General features: G+C 42.0%; 1 protein-coding gene across 2 annotated transcripts in view; it reads right to left on the bottom strand.

The window, feature by feature from the left end:
- Positions 1-832: 832 nt before the first annotated feature.
- CEMIP2 (cell migration inducing hyaluronidase 2) overlaps positions 833-23,596 on the bottom strand; it is a 66,818-nt gene continuing 44,054 nt past the window's right edge. For both annotated transcript variants that reach the window (XM_053407781.1, XM_053407782.1), the window contains exons 11-24: positions 22,636-22,764; positions 20,042-20,130; positions 19,143-19,274; positions 18,893-18,928; positions 18,451-18,606; positions 16,899-17,076; positions 16,547-16,762; positions 14,004-14,215; positions 11,200-11,379; positions 9,023-9,242; positions 7,689-7,787; positions 3,139-3,287; positions 1,421-1,524; positions 833-1,231 (exon numbers count right to left, since the gene is read on the bottom strand). In XM_053407781.1, coding sequence (XP_053263756.1) covers positions 1,035-1,231; positions 1,421-1,524; positions 3,139-3,287; positions 7,689-7,787; positions 9,023-9,242; positions 11,200-11,379; positions 14,004-14,215; positions 16,547-16,762; positions 16,899-17,076; positions 18,451-18,606; positions 18,893-18,928; positions 19,143-19,274; positions 20,042-20,130; positions 22,636-22,764 — 2,097 coding nt within the window. In that variant the 3' untranslated portion in view covers positions 833-1,034. The remainder of the gene's footprint in view (positions 1,232-1,420; positions 1,525-3,138; positions 3,288-7,688; positions 7,788-9,022; positions 9,243-11,199; positions 11,380-14,003; positions 14,216-16,546; positions 16,763-16,898; positions 17,077-18,450; positions 18,607-18,892; positions 18,929-19,142; positions 19,275-20,041; positions 20,131-22,635; positions 22,765-23,596) is intronic.

The raw sequence follows: 23,596 nt of genomic DNA, 5'->3' as shown, positions 1-23,596 counted from the left end.
TGTGTGTTATATGCCTACCACATTTTTAAACTTAAAATCCATTGTTCTATATTGTTTTAAATGTTTGTTTTGCTTGTTTAGTTCCATTTGTGTTTTACGAGCTGGTCTCCAACCGTAATAATAAATTTCATTTCATTTCATTTACCATGTGAATAGAGAATGTCGTGGAAACAGGGAAATCTCTGCTTCTCTATGGGTCTCTATGGGCCAATGAGGAGTTGTGGGTTCAGTGTTGTAGGCCCAACTCTATCTCTGCCCCACAAGAAGTTAAACAGGCACTGTCCCTACAAAGTTTCAGATGCCAGGTCAAAACTGTTTATTTCAGGAGACCTTTGCACACTGATTGCTTTTCATGTGTTTTACATTTTTGTGCGTTTGGGATCATTGAATTCTGGAGGTTTAATTTATGTTTTAAGTTTATGTTTTAAGTGGTTTTATTGTTGTAAACCACTATTAGACCTGCATGTTGAAAAGTGGGAGGATATAAACTTTTAAATAATAAAAAAAGAACAGAAAATCTCATAGCCTGTTCCATCAGCTCCTAGGCTTATGTTCACTGTACATATATGCAGACCACACGGTTCAGTTAGAAAGAAAGAAAATAAGTGACAAATTGTGACGTATAAACTGGCACCCACATTGCAAACATATATGCAAGACTTTCAGCCAATCTAAAGGTAAGATTTTATGTTTTCTGATCCATCCTTCAAGATGACTGACACTTCCAATGTTCTCCTTTCGAAAATGCAAAAAAATATATATATAATGAGTAGAAGACAAAAGGCTTTTTATAATAAAGGACAAACATTAAAAAAACACCCCCTTAAAAAACTGTTTTTTAAACAAATACTTTAATTCTTTAATATTTTGTACAATCCAAAAGGTGCACAGATGGGCATTCAAGCATTCAGCGTAGGCAAATGTCCATATCAAAAACAGCAAAGTGATGTACTTGGGTAATAGTACACGTTAAAATTCCATAAAATAAATAAATTAGTTCACATTGTCTTCAGTGTGCATATGCACCTTAATTTCTATTGTGTTCTTGTAGCCTGCTTTAGAAGTTCCAAATCTTTCCGTCGGCTAGTATTTGCTCTGGCACAGCTGTACTCTTCCAGCTGCAGAGGGATATACTTTTCCATCTGGCCCAGGCCCTGCCTTGCAGGACTGGTCAATAGCTTGATCCAAGATGGTTTGAAGTTCCCTCTGAACCCAAAGAAGCCTATGCTCCCTGAAAGAGGAAACACATCATCAATAATGGGCAATGGATTCAACATTTAAAATGTGCTGTTCCAATATCATAGCAAACTTTGAAAATTTATCAACACTGAGTATGAAACAGCAACTTGCACAGCATCTTTTGCATTCCACGTCTAGAAAAGAAAAAGGCACATTTTAATATGTAAAAAGAAGAACACACCCTTGTTGTGAAGATTTGCTGGTTTTGCTGCTCCCAGGGTCATTAAAGCTTGAGAAATGTTAAGGTTTTTTATATTCCCTCTGGTGCTTAATACAACTATAGACCTGAGAGAAAGAAAATGAAGGGATAAGGTTGAAGGGGAGAGAATAACACTGATTTACTGCCACTAAAAAGTATCATGTTTTAAGTAAATATCTATTGCAAGCTGCTTTGGAAAGGCAGCATATAAAATTGTTAAAATTGGTGACATCATATACATAGAGCCGTAAATGTGGAACGTCAATATGACTAACACACTTTTCTATAATAAATTGCCATCTGGAGAAAGCAAACTTTTTTAGAAATAAAAGTCATGCTTACTTTGCAAATGTCAAAATTTGCATATCCATAACAAATTAATCCGGTGTAGCACATTATACCTACATTTTGTTAAACATGGTAACAAAAAACAAGACCTCTAACAATCAATTTGTATGAATTTATACTGAATTATAATATCCATAATGCCTAACACATTTGTGACACAATTTAAGCAATCACAATCTCCTTCTTACTTCCTTTTCACTTGATAAAAAGATAATAATTTTCCATTTACATTTTCCTGGTTGTAAAATGCTATTTTTTCTTCTCAGATGTCCGGAGGGGGAGGGGAATGATAGGCTTCTGCCGTGTGTGTGTGTGTGTGTGTGTGTGTGTGTGTGAGAGAGAGAGAGAGAGAGAGAGAGAGAGAGAGAAAGAAAGAAAGAAAGAAAGAAAGAAAGAAAGAAAGAAAGAAAGAAAGAAATCACACTGAAGTTAGGAAGGGATTGTTTTCACTTGCTTTCCAGAACAGTAGCTTTATTTGTCTGACTGTACCAGAAACATCCTCTGAATACTTATTTGAGAGTAAGCCCACCAAAACCAGTGGGGCTTACTTCTGAGTAGACCTGCATAGGAGTGGAACTTTCTACTTTCCTAAAAAAGCAAATTTCTAATTTTTGGGGTTGGCAAAGGTCATCTTGGAAACATATGGGCAATTCCTGAAGAAGTCTCAGAAACCTTGTGGAGATGAGGATTCAGTGATGTTTATTGACTTGGTCCTCTTATATGGCTAACAAAAACAGAATTAGGTGAACACAAATCACATGCCTTAGTTGCAAAAGTTACAAAATCAAGCTTTTATGGACATAGAATTTAGATTTCTTTCTCGCATATGCAAGATGTGCCCTGGAATACAACTCCTACTACCCCCCCCCCCCCCGCTTTTTAAGTACAGTCGTACCTCGGGGTGAAGTAGCTTCGGGTTGAGCGTTTTCGGTTGCGCTCTGCGGAGACCCAGAAGTAACGGAGCGCATTACTTCCGGGTTTCACTGCTCACGCATGCGCAGACGCTCAAAATGACGTCATGCGCATGCACAGAAGCGGCAAATCGCGCTCCAGAGACGCGGGTTGCGTTCGCTTCAGGATGCGAACGGGGCTCCGGAATGGATCCCGTTCGCATCAGGTACCACTGTAACAGAGTACAAGAGTTCTTTCCTTAATTTCAAACACAGAAAGTGAGGTGATATGAACAATTCATAGCAGTAACACAGGTACCTTAAGCACCATTCTCTGAAAAACATTTAAGTATTATGAAAAGAAGCACCTCTGGGCATTTTTAAAAGGATATGCAAAATAGCTTAAATGCCACTCCTGCAAAAATGCTATTTGCAAGCTGGTGTTTATTCTGTATCACATACCTTTGAGGAATTCCAGTTTTGACATATTCTTCTAGATTCCTTACGTTTGCTTCAGAGAAAAATCTCTCTTTTGTTACTTTGCCAGTGCAGGCATCAATGACTACGGTAAGAACACCCACAGCACTCAAGGGAAACTTCATGCCACTGACCTGAAATCACAGACCTCATAAATCACACTCCCCCCTTTCCCCAAACCAGTAATTTGTAAATACAATAGTCTGCTGTAAATTCACAGTTCCACTGCATTTATCATCATTTGGCTTCCAGATGGCAATAGTGTATTCCTGGCAGTGAACAATTTCCTATGTATTAGTCTTTTCCTTCAAAATCTTTGCTGATAAGATTTCTATGGCCCTCAGGTTAGGGCTTTCCTGTTTTCTTTGTGTAACTGAAGCCACTGACACATATCCATGTCCTTTCAACAAACCCCCTTTGGGCCCTGTAATAGTGGCTTCTGATCCAGTGATTACAGAGCTCCAATTATTCTTTCGCTTAGCCTTAGGAAGGCCATCTCTGTCATCAGTGAAAGAGTTGTTCAAAGCCCCTTTTAAAAATCAGAGGAGGCAATTAAAAATGCTAATGCTGCAACTCTATTTTCCTCCAATTTCCCTGAAAGATTCAAGTGCATTTACCTGCCCACTGATTCAGTTCTAACCTTCAAACTCTGATGCCTGTAGACCTTCATTTCCCAGCCGCACATTTGGCCCCAAACCAGAACTAATTTTTCATCACTACATTTAACCCTTTAGAGCTGAAGTAAATATCCCCATCTCAGCCACCTAGGAACGTAAGAACAGCCCTGCTGGATCCTGCCAAAGGCCATCAGTCCAGCCTCCTGTTCTCACAGGGCCCAACCAGATGCCTGTGGGAAGCCTGCACTCGGACTTGAGCTCAGGAGCAACTCCCCCCCCCCCCGTCTGCCTCATGAGGGCCGACCGCAGCCTTCATGGCTTGCAGTCACTGACAGCACTCTATCCTCTAATTTAATCATTGTTTTAAGGCAGAGGTGGGGAAGCTGGAGTCCCACAAGACCTGGAGGGCCACACACCTCATCCGCCCAGCCAGGGATGGTGGGAGTTGCAGCAATATTGTGTTTTAAGTGTTGCAACTTCCCGGGGACCTGAAGAGTGAAGAGTGGGTAATTAATAAATAAAGATAAAGCAACTTCTGGAGTACCACAGGTTCCACACCCCTCTGAACATGTAATTGTAAGAAGCCCAGTGCACTACTGACATTCACCACTTTAAGAAGTAGTGCAGTGGTACCTCAGTTTACAAACTTAATCCAGAAAGGGACACGACAAGGCTGCCCAATTTCCCCATTGCTTTTTATTTCGGTCCTGGAGGTCCTGCTGAACATGATTAGAAGGGACCGGCTGGTTAAAGGTATACAGGTCGGAGCTAGACAGTACAAATTGAGAGCATTTGCAGATGACTTAGTCTTAACGTTACAGGAGCCAGAATCTAGTACTAAAAGGGTTTTGGAACTAATTCAAGAGTTTGGTCAGGTGGCAGGATTTAAACTGAATAAGGCAAAAATTAAGGTGTTAGAGAAAAATCTAACATTGATTGAAAGAGAGAGGTTCCAGAATGAAACAGGTCTGACTGTGGTTAAGAAGGTGAAATATTTGGGGATTAATATGACAGCAAAAAATGGGAATTTGTTTAAAGATAACTATGAAAAATGTTGGACGGAAGTGAAAAAAGATTTAGAAATTTGGTCAAATTTGAAGCTTTCCTTGTTGGGCCGAATCACAGCTATAAAGATGAATGTATTGCCTAGAATGTTGTTTTTATTTCAAACATTGCAAATTGTGGACAAGATGGATTGTTTCAAGAAGTGGCAGAAAGATATTTCCAGATTTGTCTGGCAGGGCAAGAAGCCTAGAATAAAATTTAAGATATTAACGGATGCAAAGGAAAGGGGTGGATTTGCCCTGCCAGACTTTAAACTTTATTATGAATCAGCAGCATTTTGCTGGCTGAAAGACTGGCTGCTTCTTGAGAATACAGACATTCTAGATTTAGAAGGTTTTAACAATGTATTTGGGTGGCATGCATATTTGTGGTATGACAAGGTTAAAGCACATAAAGCATTCAAAAATCACATGGTCAGGAGAGCGTTGTTTAATGTTTGGATTAGATATAAGGACTTATTGGAAAATAAAACCCCAAGGTGGTTCTCACCGATGGAAGCGAAAGCACAGAAAAAGCTCAATATGGAGGCCAAATGGCCGAAATATTGGGAAATTTTGGAACAAGAAGGTCATAGATTGAAATTGCAGAGTTTTGAGAAACTAAAGAACAATGTGCGAGACTGGCTTCATTATTATCAGATAATGGAGGCATATAATTTGGATAAGAAAATCGGCTTCCAGGTGGAAAAATCAAAATTGGAAACAGAACTGTTAGAACCTAAAACTAAGATTTTGTCAAAGATGTATAACTTGCTGCTGAAATGGAATACTCAGGATGAGACGGTTAAATCAGCTATGATTAAATGGGCACAAGATGTAGGACATAACATTATGTTTGCTGACTGGGAACAGTTGTGGACCACAGGTATGAAATTTACAGCATGTAATGCCTTAAGAGAGAATATCATGAAAATGATATACAGGTGGTACGTGACCCCAGTCAAGCTGGCAAAAATTTATCACTTGCCCGATAATAAATGCTGGAAATGTAAAGAAAGTGAAGGTACATTCTTTCACCTTTGGTGGACGTGCCCAAGGATTAAGGCTTTCTGGGAAATGATTTATAATGAACTAAAAAAGGTATTTAAATATACCTTCCTGAAGAAACCAGAGGCCTTTCTTCTAGGCATAGTCGGCCAACAGGTGCTAAAGAAGGATAGAATTTTTTTTATGTATGCTACAACAGCAGCAAGAATACTTATTGCAAAGTTCTGGAAGACACAGGATTTGCCCACTCTGGAAGAATGGCAGTTGAAGATGATCGATTACATGGGATTGGCAGAAATGACTGGTAGAATCCGAGACCAGGGAGAAGAGTCGGCGGAAGAAGATTGGAAGAAATTTAAGGATTATCTACAAAAATATTGTAAAATTAATGAATGTTAGAATGATGATGGATGGAATTTAAGAGGTTTTCAGCTGTAATGTTCTGAGGGATAGGGGGGGAAAAAGAGAGAGGTGGAATTAGGTTAAGAATTATGGTTAAGGATTTGCTGAATCAATAATTTGAATTGGAATACAAAAAGGGGAGGTATGAGGAGGTCAGGAAAATATGTCAATGAAAGTAAATTACTGTGAACTTAATGTGTTTTTAATTTTTATGTATCTTTTTTTGTTCTGTTTTTTTGTATTTTTTTCCTTTTTCTTTTTGATTTTTTATATCTTTATTGTATTAACTTTGAAAATCTTAATAAACATCTTTTTTTTAAAAAAAAAAAACTTTATCCATTCCGGAAGTCCGTTCTTAAACCGGGGCATGCCTTCCCTAATGAGGCCTCCCGCTGCCAGTGCCCTCCCACCATTCGACCTCCGTTCTTAGACCAAGGTAAAGTTCACAAACCAGGACACTTTTGCGGAGTTCATAAACTGAATCATTCGTAAACAGGGTTGTCCTTAAACCGAGGTACCACTGTATTGACAAAAACTCAGCCCCCTTGCAGTTGCTTCCTGGTTAATGTCAGACAGATTAGAGTCTGATGTTTGCACTGTGCCACGATGTCAGACTACCCAAAATGGGGGACAGCACGCATTTGCATAGCTGGTTGTACAATGGACAGTACAAAAGAATATGTTCTACAGTGTCCGGCACATTCAAAAAACATCCGCAATGTCTATAATTTCTGGGGATGTTTAAATATCTGCCCTTGACAAAAGCTATGGGGAAAATGCTCAGTTGGGCTAACATAAAGGCCCTGTGTTGGACTGGAATTATTATTTTTGAAATATAAGTGACCCTATTATCTGTTGGATTTAAATCATAGAACTTGGGGAACCAAATTTTATTTACATCTGACTCGATGTTTTGTTTTTCAATGTCCCTTAATCTAGTTTGAATATTGCAATAAATATATTGATCACCTGAATTATACAAGAGTTCTAAGGCAATACCAAAAGATCTGAGTTGAAACCCTCTGGATTTATAAGAGTCCTTAAGTAAGAAAGAAGCAGACTCGAAGGTTGGCAATGGAAATGGCAGTGCAACCAGTATTTTATAGTGCTGGCCCACACCCATTATTCAGTCATGTGTATGTCTATTTCTGCACACATTGCCTCCTACTTGATTGAACTTGGGATACGTCTCAAGAAACCTGAGTGTATCTTATTCTAAATCACTAGTATACGCTTTAAATTTAAATTTTACCAATGGTATTTTGAAAACAAATCAATATGCAAAGATGCTGCAAATAACAGGAATGCTGAGGATGCCAAATTATTCTCTTATTCTTTTCCCCCAAGTTTATGCTGATATGGTTTGTTCCTAAATGATCCATTTTCAAACACCTACACAGGTAATGGCATTCCTGCATGATGTTAATAAAAGCTTGTGGTAAAGAAAGATTGCAAGAATACTTACTGAGACATAAGATTCTTCGTTCCTTTGCAACTCAGCTGTGTCCGGAGACTGAATTTTCACAAGGAGGTAGGTTTTATGAGGATCACTGGTAAATGCCACCTGAATAGAATACAATTAATGTTTAAAAGTAGCCATTATATGAGTGTACAGCGTATAATTTTTCTCTTAGAACAGGAATGTCAGGTGACAGAAGCCTACTGTGTTGAGATTTGGGTGAGGACTAGAAAAAGTATATTCACAAGTACAGCATCATACAATAAAAGATGGAAAACCTTATATTCCTGTTGAAACTTTAAAAAGTTGTTCAGTTCATTAAAAGCCTTTTTTTCCTGTAAAAGGAAAGCTTCAAAAACACACCGCAGAAAAAAACAGCACAGCACAGAGAAATGTGAAAGAAAGAAAAAACAAAAGCCTCAAAAGCATAATGGAAAGGCAAGATTAAAGTGATTCTGTCTGGCTTATTTTCCTCAACTTTCCCCAAGCTAGATCTTTAGGATCCTCAGCTACACCTGCCCCCTAGGAAGGGTTGGGCTGCAGGGCTGGATCTGCTGCTTTGCTCTTCCCCAATCCCACCTAGGATTCCCTTACAAATAATGTCCAGCTGTGCAGTTTCTGGTCAGGCACATTCACCACCCTGTGTATCTGTCTAGCAGCTAACACTGAGATGCAGTGCTATTAGGAAGAATTTTGCTGGATAAGACCAAGGTCAATCTAGCCTAGGATCCCATTTCTGACTATGGTGATTCAAATGCCTATGGAAACCCATGAACAGAAATGTGAGGGCAAAAGCCCTCCTGTCTGTGTGTGTGTGTGTGTGTGTGAGAGAGAGAGAGAGAGAGAGAGAGAGAGAGAGAGAGAGAGAGAGAGAGAGAAACTGTTGTCTATCCACTTCCTGTATAATGGAGCCCTGCTTGGTTGCCGCTTGAGGGTTTCCCATAATGGGAATGTGGTTGGCCACTGTGAGATGCTAGACTAGATGGACCACTGGCCTAATTTAGAAGGGCCTTCTATTCTTATTCTTTCAAAATATACATATCATGCAGATGCAGTCATTTCCAAATGATTTCAAGTTTTGCTGAGATTTTAAACATGATGCTGTTCAGCAATGTGATTTCCTAAAACTTCTCATCTTATCTCATCTCATCTCTATCCATCCCATCCTTCAGTCTCTGCTTTGATCCATCAGGCCACCTCATTCTTCTTACATTCAAATCCTGCCCCATTTACTCATGGCAGCGAGTGTCCTGTCAACACGGTTGAAAACCCTGGGAGAAACTGCAAGAGGTTATGCGCTAATCAACCATACCGCTCTTGATGCTGTGCCCTTTTCCCACCTGAGTGGAGCCACATTTCTGACAGGAGCCCGTAGTCTTTGTGGGCATTCTTTTCACCACAGTTGGCTTCTGGAAGTACTTTGGGTAAGCTTTTGTCAAGCAGTTACTGACAGACTTTGGCCGAAAGCTGGCCTGAATCTTGACTCTTTCACATCCCCGAAAGGAACAGTAACTGTGGCCATCCCTCTGGTATTTGGCTTGAAGAAACAAAAACAGCAGCCTGTACATGAACACACAAAAACAAAGAACAGATCACACTTTATTACAAAACCAGCAGTGCTGGCACTATTCCTTATTTCACACGGCTCCCATGAGGCCAGAAGTCAGGCTACCTGGTATCTTCACTGTATGTAATGAGCTGAGATTAGAAGCACCTGCTGTAAGGGAGAGGTCTTACCTGTAATCCCAGCTCGTTACAGTACCTGTACAAAAGACACCTGTCAACAGAAGCAATCAATCCAGCAGATTCCAAAGCAGCCACCAGGACCAGGACCAAAGAGCTGTCCAAGGATGCCAGGGACAAGACTGTAGACCTGCCCAAGGCTGGACTGGGCTACAAGGCTATTGCCAAGCTGCTTGGTAAGAAGGTGACAACAGCTGGCGCAATAATCCACAAATGGAAGGAACACAAAATAACTGTCAACCTCCTTTGGTCTGGGGCTCCATGCAAGATCTCATCTCGTGGAGTTGCAATGATCAGGAGAACGGTGATGAAGCAGCCCAGAACTACACGGGGGGAACTTGTCAATGATCTCAGGGCACCTGGGACCATAGTCACCAGGAAAACAGTTGGTAACACACTACGCCATGAAGGACGGAGATCGTGCAGAGCCCACAAGGTCCCCTTGCTCAAGACAGCACATGTACAGGCCTGTCTGCAGTTTGCCAATGCACATCTGAATGACCCAGAGGAGAACTGGGTGAGTGTGTTGTGGTCAGATGAGACCAAAATCGAGCTCTTTGGCATCAACTCAACTCGCCGCGTTTGGAGGAGGAATGCTGCCTTTGACCCCAAGAACACTATCCCCACTGTCAAACACGGAGGGGGACATATTATGCTTTGGAGGTGTTTTTCTGCTAAGGGGACAGGACACCTTCACCGCATCGAAGGGATGATGGACGGGACCATGTATCGTCAAATCTTGGGTGAGCATCTCGTTCCCTCAGTCAGGGCAATGAAAATGGGTCGAGGATGGGTATTCCAGCATGACAATGATCCAAAACACACAGCCAAGGCAACAAAGGAGCAGCTCAAGAAGAAGCACATGAAGGTCCTGGAGTAGCCTAGTCAGTCTCCAGACCTTAATCCCATCAAAAATCTGTGGAGGGAGCTGAAGGTTTGAGTAGCTACACATCAGCCTCGAAATCTTACTGACTTGGAGAGGATCTGCAAAGAGGAGTGGGACAAAATATCTCCTGAGATGTGTGTAGACCTGGTGGCCACCTACAAGAAACGTCTGACCTCTGTAATTGCCAACAAGGGTTTTGCCACCAAGTACTAAGTCATCTTTTGCAAAGGGATCAAATACTTATTTCACTCATTATAATGCACATCAATCTCTGGCTTTTGTCTTCTGGGTTTTTGGGGTTTTTCCTGTTGTTATTCTGTCTCTCACAACTACAATAAACCTACCATTAAAATTATGGACTGGTCATTTCTTCGTCAGAGGGCAAACAGGCAAATTTAGCAGGGGATCAAATACTTTCCCCCCTCACTGTATGTTGCATCTTTAGTGCATAACCACATAAAGAGGAAGGGGAGGAAAGAAGTAAGATGTATTCTGCAATTCTTCCTCTGTGCAGAGTGCACTGTTTGCACAGATTGCTGGGAAGCCTTGTGGGACAACAGGGCGGTCTGAAAGAATGCACTCAAACCTTGGGTGGGCAGGGAAAGCCCTACCCAGAATGGCCTGGGATGGATAACAAAAGCATTTGTTGAATGTAAACTTCATATTTTTCTGTGTACTCAGAACAGCCTACACTGCAGTGACCTTTGGGGGATTGACAGTTTGATAAACTACTGCATACATAACCACAAATCCTGATGATTCCTCTTAGAATTACATTCATGCTATAGCTCTCCACTGACAAAAAACCAAGTCATCCAGTTCTTATAGATACTAAAAAACTGATCATTTAATTATACTACAAATTATGGTTTTGTGGCAAATATCTACCCAGTGCTGTTATCAAAATAAAACTTTCTCTCCATTCGACTATTCTGCAATTCCGCCATTGAAGATACAGACACATAATCCTCCACACTATTGGGAGGTGCAGGCCTTCGGAATGCATCAGAAGTTACTTGAAAAGTAGTGTCTGGTGGGTAACAGAGACCCACCCGAATCCAGTCATTCCTGAAAACAGAAAGTGACAAAAACATTACCATATGCTTATAAAAGCTTTTTCATTTGCTGCTTGCGGTGGTTATCATTCAGCATGACCACATAGTACTAAAATGATTTCTAATACTGTTTACAAGTATCCTTACCACAGAAACAAGAAAATTCCTAGTTTCAACTGTAATTCCTAGTTTACAGATGTGGAAGTAAAATTAGCTGCAGCAGAATGAACAAAGTTCTCTGGGAACTATTTTAGCTATAATTTTAAACCAAGACCTTCCAAAGTTATGTCCACCATGCCATACTCATTTTGTCTGAATACTGAGCATATTTTTTCACAACATAATACTACTGAAAGGTTGAAAGGACTGCTGGGAAAATTAGAACAAAAGAGAAAAATCTTCTGCTCCACAATGTTCTTTTGATAAGGACACAGGAACGTTCAATGTGGCTTGCACATGAGGACAGCCTGATGACCTGTGCCACAGAACTTGGTTTTCTCATCTGAGAGGAAGTTTAAATCATTTAATAATAATAATAATAATAATAATAATAATAATAATAATAATAATAATATCTTTATTGTCATTAGCCCCTCTCGGGGACAACAAAATTACTTGACTGCTCCATAAAAACACTAATTAAAACAATACAGTATAGTACAGCAAGGAAGATTAGATGACTTTCAAAGTCCAGGCTTCCCATTCAGGGCCGAGATCGCTCTGGAGAAGAAGCTGTTCTTAAGACGGCTCGTTCTTGTCTTCATCGTCCTGTATCTCCGTCCCAATGGCAGGAGCTCGAAGAGACAGTGACCAGGATGCGATGGATCTTTTACTATGTCCAGTGCCTTCCTATGGCACCTTGTGGCATAAATCTGCTCTAAGGTGGAGAGTGGGCAGCCAACAATGCTCTCTGCTGCCTTAACAACTCTGCACAACCCCATCCTGTCCTGGGTAGTACAGCTTCCGTACCACACACATAAGCCATAAGTGAGCACGCTCTCAATGGCACAGTGATAGAAGGCAAGCAGCAGATTTATTAAATCAAGCTAGCCAATTTGCATTGTTAGTGCTGTCAATGAGGATTATGCTATGATATAAACCATGTGTTCTTCCTTTTGTTGTCATTGCTGTTTGTCTACGGCTGATAAGAGTTTTGCTCAGTTTGTAATAATACATTATTATACTTCAAAAACTAACAAAGAAATACCGTATTTTTCGCTCTATAACACGCACCTGACCATGACACGCACATTGTTTTTAGAGGAGGAAAACAAGGGAAAAAACATTCTGAATGAAACAGTGGATGTATCATTTTTGTGCTTCATGCTGTGGCCACAGACATGTGATCTGATGGTGAATTTGGGGTGACCCAATGCAAAAATCCTGAGAATCCCTGTGGATCCATGCTTTGTAACCACGTTTTTGCACCATTGCAGCCCCAGGCAACAGTGGGTGCGTGATTTTTGGGGGGCAGGCTGTAGCCATGGACATGCTATGTGATCTGATGGTGAATTTGGGGTGACCCAATGCAAAGATCCTGAGGATCCATGTGGATCCATGTTTTGTAACCACGTTTTTGCACCATTGCAGCCCCAGGCAACAGTGGGTGCGTGATTTTTGGGGGGCAGGCTGTAGCCGTGGACATGCTATGTGATCTGATGGTGAATTTGGGGTGACCCAATGCAAAGATCCTGAGGATCCATGTAGATCCATGCTTTGTAACCACATTTTTGCACCATTGCAGCCTCAGGCAACAGTGGGTGCGTGATTTTTGGGGGGGCAGGCTGTAGCCATGGACATGCTATGTGATCTGATGGTGAATTTGGGGTGACCCAATGCAAAGATCCTGAGGATCCATGTGGATCCATGCTTTTTAACCACATTTTTGCACCATTGCAGCCCCAGGCAACAGTGGGTGCGTGATTTTGGGGGGGCAGGCTGTAGCCATGGACATGCTATGTGATCTGATGGTGAATTTGGGGTGACCCAATGCAAAGATCCTGAGGATCCATGTGGATCCATGCTTTTTAACCACATTTTAAGTGGGGAGGGAAGGAAAAACACAGAAGGGACAAGGAGCAGGAGAGGGGTGTGCAGAGAAGCAGCTGGCTAAGAATGCAGGAGAGGGGTATAACGGGAGGGAGGAAAGGAAGGCAAAAGTTTTCCCTCACCTACCCACCCAAGCCAGCCAGCTCGCTCACTCTCTCTCTCCCTCCTGCATGTTTTCAGCAGCACCGGAGCACAGAGAGGAAGGAACGACACTCTGCTTTCCCCTCTGCTTGCCTGGAGGGGAGGGGCTTTCCCTGCTCTTTGTTCCGTTTGAGCAAACACAGCAAGGAAACAGAGGAGGGTGGGCAGTAAGACCCTGAGGCAGAATGCAGGAAAGCAGCTGCTTCCTCTTTTCAGGTTTCCCTTCTCCGTGACTCGCAATTTGATTTTTGCCTGATTTTTTGGCTCCAGGGACCACACATTCGCTCAATAACACGCACAGACATTTCCCCTTCCTTTTTAGGAGAAAAAATCTGCGTGTTATAGAGGGAAAAATACGGTACATGCACATTGCTTTATGAGGTAGATGAGAGTTCATGGAATATATCTGCATTTTTAAACAAAACTGGACATTGAAAGGCAACCTACTTGTTGAAGTTAATGAGGTACAGAAATGTTGTTTGTGGGGCTTGTCCATTCCAATGTATTGTGTAGCCCTTCTGAAGCATCACGACAGGCTGGTACTGCTGGTAGTCAGCTTTCTGATTATTAATCCCTCTCAGTACCAGAGGACTGGAAGGGTATTCATCTCGCACCATGGTCATGGTAAGATTCTGTGGATTCCGTGTCTGAATGTACACCTAACAGTTATCAAAACAGAATAAATATGTAAAAACTAGGATAGATTATACCACATCAGTTGCAAACAGTCCAGCTCTCAGTTGTTTGGATGGCCTAGAGGATATCTAAATATATTTGGATAACAAAAACTTTGAATTAAGAAAAAAATGGTTGTTTACCACTGGATTACATGACATACTTAATGGAAAGTTTTGATAAAGTCCCTCTGCTCATACGAGACCTCAGTTGGAAACCAAGATCAGAAACCATCGTTTGGTGGTATTGGCCGCTGTTACACCATCCCCTTCAATAATAGTAATAAAAGTTTGCTATGATGACAAGCTATGGCTAGTGTTAAATAGGAAGTGGAGAAGGAGACTTGTTGGATCCCCCAAGACATGACTGCCTGGACAGAGCAGGTAGAAACAAAACCTCTTCCAGGAATTGGGGGGAAGACATCTACTTCTGCTTCATAGACTATGCAAAAGCCTTTGACTGTGTCGACCACAGCAAACTATGGCAAGTTCTTAAAGAAATGGGAGTGCCTGATCACCTCATCTGTCTCCTGAGAAATCTCTATGTGGGACAAGAAGCTACAGTTAGAACTGGATATGGAACAACTGATTGGTTCAAAATTGGGAAAGGAGTATGGCAAGGCTGTATATTGTCTCCCTGCTTATTTAACTTATATGCAGAATTCATCATGCGAAAGGCTGGGCTGGATGAATCCCAAGCCGGAATTAAGATCGCCGGAAGAAATATCAACAACCTCAGATATGCAGATGGCACAACCTTGATGGCAGAAAGTGAGGAGGAATTAAAGAACCTTTTAATAAGGATGAAAGAGGAGAGCGCAAAATATGATCTGAAGCTCAACATCAAAAAAACTAAGATCATGGCCACTGGTCCCATAACCTCCTGACAAAGAGAAGGGGAAGAAATGGAGGCAGTGAGAGATTTTACTTTCTTGGGCTCCATGATCAATTCAGATGGTGACAGCAGCCACGAAATTAAGAGACGTCTGCTTCTTGGGAGGAAAGCAATGACAAACCTAGACAGCATCTTCAAAAGCAGAGACATCACCTTGCCAACAAAGCTCCGTATAGTTAAAGCTATGGTTTTCCCAGTAGTGATGTATGAAAGTGAGAGCTGGACCATAAAGAAGGCTGATCGCCAAAGAATTGATGCTTTTGAATTATGGTGTTGGAGGAGACTCTTGAGAGTCCCATGGACTGCAAGAAGATCAAACCTCTCCATTCTTAAGGAAATCAGCCCCGAGTGCTCACTGGAAGGACAGATCCTGAAGCTGAGGCTCCAATACTTTGGCCACCTCATGAGAAGAGAGGAGTCCCTGGAAAAGACCCTGATGTTGGGAAAGATTGAGGGCACAAGGAGAAGGGAGTGGAAGGCAGTGGAAGACAGGAGTGCCTGGCATGCTCTGGTTCATGGGGTCATGAAGAGTCGGACACGACTAAATGACTAAACAACAACACTGTACTCTTTATATGGAACCATAGTAGTTCTACAGTTTTTTTTAAATAAAGGAAGTACTTTATCACAGACCAAGAGCTAAAGTAAAAGAATAAAATAAAGTGACTTGCCCAATACCTTTTTCAGTATTTGTATGAAATGATAACAAAGAATGGAGTTCAGAGGTTCCCGCCTCTAAGCTGTGCAAATATGATAAAGGAAGTCTTTTTTCTCTGTGAGTGCTGGTTCTGTCTTCATACATCTAATCCTGCACTTGATGAAAATGTTTGCCCTCTTCCTATTCATTGTTTTAAAAACAGCGGACAATTTGGGAGCAGGGAGATGGTGTATGAGTGTGAAAGAGAGAACCCATTCAGTAGGCTGAGCTTTGAATATCAATAAGGATGTAAATCAGAAATGACAAGCTGGGGCCCAAGTACCACAGGCTGCCCTCAGTCTGATGTCATGTGACCCTTGGTCTAATTTAATGCACATATAAGCAACAAAAGGAAAAGAAGGGAAAGGGCAGAGGCAGAAAGAGAAACAGAAACAGGGACACAGCCCTCAGCCATTTTTGCTTCTGGTCCGGCCCACCTCTCTGACAGACAGACAGACAGACAGACAGACAGACAGACCGACCAATCAATCAATCAATCAATCAATCTTTTTATTTGTACCCTCCCCTCCCCAGCCAGAGCCGGGCTCAGGGCAGCTAACATCATGAAACTAAGATAGTATACAAAGACAAAGGGGGGGGGGAGACTGCCCATCCCTTGACATAAAGAATTATACTATAACTTTTATAAAAATTGGAAGAAATGGGTAAACAGTAACATCAGCTGCTCAAGTTTTATGCATATTAACAATGGCCTCTCTTTAACCTGAGCAAAGGTTCCACTGCAGAGCACACCATTCCACCTGGTGAGATTAACACAGTCAGGATGTCGAATCAGGTAGTTATCCATTCTGCCAACATAGGTGTCCTTGTAGCCAGTCACAGATCCATCAACATCATGAAATATTGAGTTCTTGTCGCCATCCAGATCAGCCTCTTCAAACCAAGGCCCAGGTTTACCGAAAAAGACTTTCAGAGAAACCTTAAAAGACAAGAGCAACATTAATTTTATGGCAATAATCTTTTATCAATAAATATTTGTTTGTTGTACCCTGCATTTCCACCAAACATTGCTCAGTCATCCTTTACCCATTTGGGAAAAGCAGCTGAAAATTTACCTGTTCACCAAACTTCACCAGAGAAATATTGTTTTGGGGGGTAATTTGCCAGGTGTTTTTCATTAGGAACCCAATTGCACTAGTGAATCTATCTGGAGTTGGCACAAAATTGTTGAATGTGCACTTGGAGAGACGTATAGGTCCATCGTAAATCTGAAAGCCTCTGATGGGATAGGTCCTGTTAAAAGTAGATAGGTACATATTTAGAGACCCCTTTTTGCCTGCAGCAGCCAATTACACTTCTTTAATTAGATATGACTAGGCAGACAATATCCATGGCACTCCACCCAACACAGTGAGAGTTACTTCTGAGTAAACATGCATAGGATTAAGCTGTATATATAAAATATTCGTGGCTAAAAGATACTAACATAGCCTTAAAATTATAGCAATTTTTTGAATTTAAATGCAATGCTGAGACAGTATTTGTGATTTTTTAAGGTTCTAATTGCAAGCAATGCATGCTTATTCTGGCCATATCCACACCCAATTAATATAACTCCTATTTCTACTCTATCTCAAGGGCTCAGCACTCAGCCTTTTTTTAAAGTGAGTGTATCTCTAATGATCCTTATTTAAATACAGGAATTTATGAACTCCAACCTTATTCTTTCTGCTCTAATTATCCTAAGGGCATCTGCAGTCAGCTGAATCCCCTGCAGCTGGTTAAATAGGAAAGTGGAGGAAAGTATTGAAGAGGTACCAATTAGCAGGTAGATTTTGTGCAATAGTCCAACTTTTGCACTTTGATCTTGCTCATTTCTAGCCTATCATTCAGACCAGCATGGTAAGCCTAAAACTTGTTAATACTGTTAATTAGAGTGCCCAAGCCTCCAAAGGACTTTATTTGCAAGCAGCTTAGGAAACTGGTCACAAATGCTCATTGTCCAATTGCCACTGACGGCTGCCAGCAGACTTAAACTGACTCCCTCCACATCAACTCTCTCGTGTATGTGGTTCTACTTGCACCTTGACATGAAGCTCTCATTCTAGGAGACAGCAAATATTCTTTTTTTAAGCAAGCAGGTCTCCTGCAAGGTCAGCAAGAGATCCAGACTCTTTTACTGACAGGAATGCGAAGCGGAGTCAAACTGGCATTCCCAAAGCTGAACAAACATTTTCCCTAAAAGGTCACTAGAGCTCTTTCATCTCCTTTAACAGAAATGCAAACACTGTGTAAGAAAAACTGCAGGAGTTGTGAAACACAAAAGGTAATTTAAAAGAGCATTACTTGGAGGCCTGCCCACCTGAATGTCCCAGTGCGTAAGTGCATGTCTGCTCTAACAAGAAGGTTCAGGAGCAAGTCAATGGGAAGAAGATGGGATCCAGAAGGATCTCTCAAGACATGAATGTGCTTGGACAGGATGGCGGGCCTGTGTTACTAAGAAGGCAAGGGGAGCTGGCATGTGCCAAAAATAAAAAGAAGAGAGCTGGAGAAACCCAACTTCAAGTCAGAAATTTATAGTAAGATATTTGTAGAGTTTCTCACAGGGAGGGTAATGAGAGCTGCGCCCCTGGAAACATCACTCTGTTTCAGGCACTGTATGCTTACCGGTTTCTAGGCAAAGTACGATTTTTATTGTTTATTCCTCCAGTGCCCCAGTATTTGTTTTGGCCGCCTGAATTGCCATAATTATTGCTTTCACCAACAAACAAAGAGTCTGATACATCCTGGCTGGAGCCTTCATCACTTGGGAAGCTTCCATCACTACAAATAATAATAATAATAATAATAATAATAATAATAATAATAATACTTTCAACTACAACCTTACTTATTTAAGAACCTGAACAGAATATTCTCTACCTGTGCAACACAGCAGCTAAAAACTACTGAAGCTATCTGCGAAAGCCAGCAGGGCAGCGTTGCCTCTGACCTGGAGTCCAACAATAACTTAGGCAGAGACTTGTTAGGATCTGTTTTCTGATTTGACATTTAAAACTTCAAAGGAGACAGACTAATACAGAAGTAGTAAAAATGAAACAGCACTAACCTGGCAAAGGTTAAGCCTATTCCATTGTCAGCAAAGCTAGAAGAGAAAAAAACAACCAATTATTTCAGGAAAAACACCAATAACCTAAACCTAAAGCCCCAATCCAGATAGGTGAAAATGACGATAGTTTACATTTCCAGAAATTGGCAGGACAAAGTTTTACCTGTACAGTCACCTTGTGCAAGTCTGTTCAAGATAGCTGTTTTATTTACTTTAACAATGTGTAGGTATTTGCTGAAGGGCAACCTACCCAGAGTTCTGAATAATGATTTCCCCTCCTCTGACCCAAGCTCCATGGTCATTATTTTTATAAGCTATTAGCCTGTCTATGAGAGCTGCAACTCGGGGCTTTGCAGGATCTGCATCTTGATGTGGTCGAAACCTTGAAAAAGAAGGGAGGGGATGTGAATGGACCTGCACACCTGCAATTCTGCGTACATCAGTATAAAAACGACAGCACCTCACACAAATGTTTACAAAAAATCAGCTCAAGCACACACACATACTGCAAAAAAGAAACAGGCTTTACTTTTGAACTCCAAGGGTCTTTGTCACTAAGCAAAACCTAATTTCCATAGCATAAAGCAATCCCCAGTAATCTCATACTGGAAAAGGACAACATACCCACAGATGCAGATGCTTCAGTCCTGGAGGGAATTTATTGCTGAAGCTTTCCTCCCTTTTATTTATGAGAGTGTGGAAATTCTAGAACACAAAATTCTAGAACACAAAATGCAGTGGTGTTTGGAATGCTTCTATCTACGCAGAGGGCTGTGCACAGGTAGAGCAGTGGTAATGGTAATTGGGAGACTGACCAACCCTTCTCTATACACCCCAATAGTAAGTGTGCCCATGGACCGCAATTCAACAAACAGGAACAGGCAGAACTGAATGAAACAGTGAGGTAGCAACAACATGCTTGCACTTCAGTGGTAGCCTTTGGGGGGTGGGGGAGTAACAACTGGAAGTGTTTCACTATCCAGATGATTAATAAGGCTGCAAAAATTGTGGATTCAGCAGCCAAAACATGTGCACAACTACATTAAGGCATTCCATGTGCATTAAGCTAGGGTTTGCAAATTCTGGAAAACAAAAATAACACTCCTGTATTTAATCCTCAATCATTTCCTTCCACATAGTATGTTCTACCTTGCGTTATTGTCCAAACACAGATACTCCCTTTTATCATCAGCACTTGCATTGGTAGTTTTCACACCTTTATCAATGAACAATCCAGCCTGCAATAATAAAAAGATACAAATAACTTTATAACCAGTATGGTGTTTATAGTCTTGCAGTTCTTAATTACAACAGCTAATATGAGAAGGAAAAAGTGCCTGGGAACATATTCTTGAAGCTTTCACAGACTGAAAGAAATCAGGAGAGTCTTGTCTCCTGCATTAGAAACTGAACATATCAGAATATTCCACCCACTATACTATCCTAGGTCATAGCCAGTAAAATGCCATCTTCTTCTCAAGCAGCCATCTCACGGAAGTGAAGAGTTCGTGTTACCACACCTAAGACTTGGAATGTGTTTTCAGCTAAAATTCTAGGACTCCAGGACAATGAACTGGACAATGCCAGCATGCATTCTTTCTATTTGCAGAACCTACCTAGCATGTCCACAATAATATGAAGCCTTTCCTTTGGCTTGGCTGGTGTTGGAAGAACACTAAGAAAATGTTGGAAGGACATCAAAAACCAATTGGAAAGATGACAAGAATATGAAAAATTATGGCAATGTCAAGTTCATTCCAATGAGGCAATTCATCATAGTCAATTTCTGAATGTAGTCAAGTAGTATGATTTTGCTGGGCTCTTTGGAGATGCTCAGAATGTCTATCTGGCCACGAATCCTGAGAAAAGATGGGTCTGTCTGAAATTTGGGGAGAGGGCGTCAGGGAGGAGGTTATTGGTTTTGTTTGTTACTATGGTATGCATTTTTGTGTTTTTATATTGTAAACCACCCTGTGATCCTCAGATGAAGGGCAGTACAGAAATGTAAAAAATTACCATACTTTTCCATGTATAAGCCTATTTTTTAAAATTTAAAAATCATGTTCAAAATTAGGGGTCTTCTTATACATGGGTAGTGCATTGTGGGACATGGGATTGGTTGCTGCCACGAGTTGGAGATTGTTATTGGTGGCTGCTGAAAGGGCTGTTGTTGATTGGCTGTCGCTGCGGCAATTGGCTTTTTCAGCGATGGGAAAGAGGATAGGTTGCTTTGTCTACATGCGCAAGCAGCGTTGTCAGTCTGGCGGGTGAGTGACTTTTTGCATTTCCACATAAAAAAGCCCAACAACTATGCCCCCCCAAAAGCTCAAGAACTTGGGGAATCCCCCCTTTTCTTAATTTTGAGTCCCCCAACATTGGCGGGGTGTGTGTGTTATACACAAGGGCATGTTATACATGGAAAAGTACGGTAAATGATATTCATCATCATCATTTGCAATTACCGTATTTTTCGCTCCATAAGATGCACTTTTTTCCTCCTAAAAAGTAAGGGAAAATGTCTGGGCATCTTATGGAGCGAATGTGTGGTCCCTGGAGCTGAATCGCCAGAGTGCAGGGGCGAAAATCGGATCGTGTGTCACGGAGGAGGGAAGGCTGCATGAGGAGGCTGCTGGGGTTCCTGTATTGGGAATATTTTGGTGTGTGTGTGGAGGAGTGTGAGTCGTGTTGCTGCACTGGAGAGCGCGTGGTTAAAGGGGGCGTTTTGAGTGTCCTTGTGTGTGGAGCCTCTCAATCTGTACGGCATCCCAAGGCTACCGTTTGTTCATCAGCCCTGTTCCCCTTGCCTAATTATTGTAGCACCTTCCTAAGGATTCAATTGCCACTCCTATTTTGTTTTGCGCTCCCCACCGCGTACAGTTTTAACTGGGCGGTTAAAGTCAGCCGCTGCTCCCCGCCTTTTGCTCTTGTCCCTTTCTGGCAGGGAGCACACAGCTACAGTGAATTCCTTTCCTGCCCTCTCCCTCAGGGTCTTACTGCCCGCCCTCTTGTGTTTTCGGTTGCTGTGTTTGCTCGGATCGGGCCAGTGATGGCCCATTCCCCTTGCTCAGCGTGTCTACTTGCTGCGAGGTGACGGCGGCTAGGAAGGAATTAGCAGGCGGACATGATCCTTTCCCCTTCCGTTGCTCAGCGCCAGCTGTGGCAGCATCACCTCGCAGTAAGCAGACACACTAAGGAAAGAGACTGGTGGCAGACAAACACAACAAAGAGCAGGGAAACCCCCTGCCTTCGCGGCAAGCAGAGGGGAAAGGATCGCGTCCTTCCTGCTAATTCCTTCCTAGCCACACTGCGCGCAGGCTGCAGCCCACCCGGCTCAGCTTCCGCCTCCTCCTCTCCGGTGCTGTGTCCAGGGAAGCATGCCATGGACGCGCAGGCAGCCAGAAAACATGCAGGTGAGGGCGAGAGGGGAGGGGATGACTTGGGCACGGGGGGGAGAGAACTTTTGCCTTCTTTTCCTCCCTCCCCCTAAACCCCTCTCCTGCATCGTTAGCCACCTCCTTCTCCACACGCCCCACGCGTGCTCCTTGTCCCTTCAGTGTTTTTTCTTCCCTCCCCACTTAAAACTCCTCTCCAAAAACATTTGATTCAGAATATTTTTTTCCTTGTTTTCCTCCTCTAAAAACTAGGTGCCCCTTATGGTCAGGTGCGCCTTATAGAGAGAAAAATACGGTACTTTAGACTAGAAATCATACATAATTCTTCAGTTCATTTGAAGAATTATTTACCTTAAAGTTGGAGTGCACCTTGTTGTTATAGAAAATTCCTAGTGGTGTTAGTTCAGCTTTGGTTTCAGGAAACAACCCATGAGACTCTCCTGTAGGCACTTTGTGAAATATGTACCATATGCCAGCATCCTGGAAACAAGAGGTGATAAATAAACTCTGTGAATAGACAATCAATGTTAGCATCATGCATACTCTTAACTTTGTCACAAAACTCCTGAAACCTCTCCAAGGCTTCCTGTGGCTTTCTCAACACATAAACCCAGACATAGTTAGAGAAATGATCCACACACACAAGATAATATCTTGCATTGCCTCTAGATGGTTCTAGAGGACCAATCACATCAGCATACACCCGCTGAAATGCTCTGTTGACTCCGGTCTTCTTCTTGCTCACACCTGCAAGAGAAACTAGGTTAGACACAGATGAATTACATTCCATGTAATCACTTTGTGCAAAAGTCAACAAATATAGTCCATCCTTCTGTTTGGCAGAAAGATATAACTCTCCGTCTTTGTAGATCTCGCAGCTCTCAGCATCGTAGGACAGTCTCAGTCCTCTCTTTGCAATCTGCGAAACACTCAGCAGATTGAACTTCAATTCAGGAACCAAGTAAACATTGTTTATTGTCAAGTTCAGACTCTTATGATAGACAGTCCCTTTTCCGGTCGCTTCCAGCTCCTGACCGTTGGCCTGTGTCACAGTGAAGCTTTGCTTCTTAAACGTTGAAAAGAGTCCTCTGTGTGGGGACATATGAACCGTCGCTGCAGTGTCGATAATAAACGCGTTCCCAACATCTGGCGTGGTTCCTTTCGCCATCAATGCCTTTCCAGGTCTCACCGAAGTCTTGGTGTGACCTTTGCCTGACGCCTCAGGCTTTGCTGAGCGGCCCTTCGCTCCTTTTGGCTGACGTGGCTTCTTACAGTTCCGCTGAAGATGCCCAGCCTGTCCACAACTGTAACA

This window comes from Podarcis raffonei, chromosome 11 (genome assembly GCF_027172205.1).
Source record: "Podarcis raffonei isolate rPodRaf1 chromosome 11, rPodRaf1.pri, whole genome shotgun sequence".
NCBI classification, from domain to species: domain Eukaryota; kingdom Metazoa; phylum Chordata; class Lepidosauria; order Squamata; family Lacertidae; genus Podarcis; species Podarcis raffonei.
The sequence above is the reverse complement of the archived record's forward strand: the minus strand, read 5'-3'. Positions and strand labels throughout refer to the sequence as shown.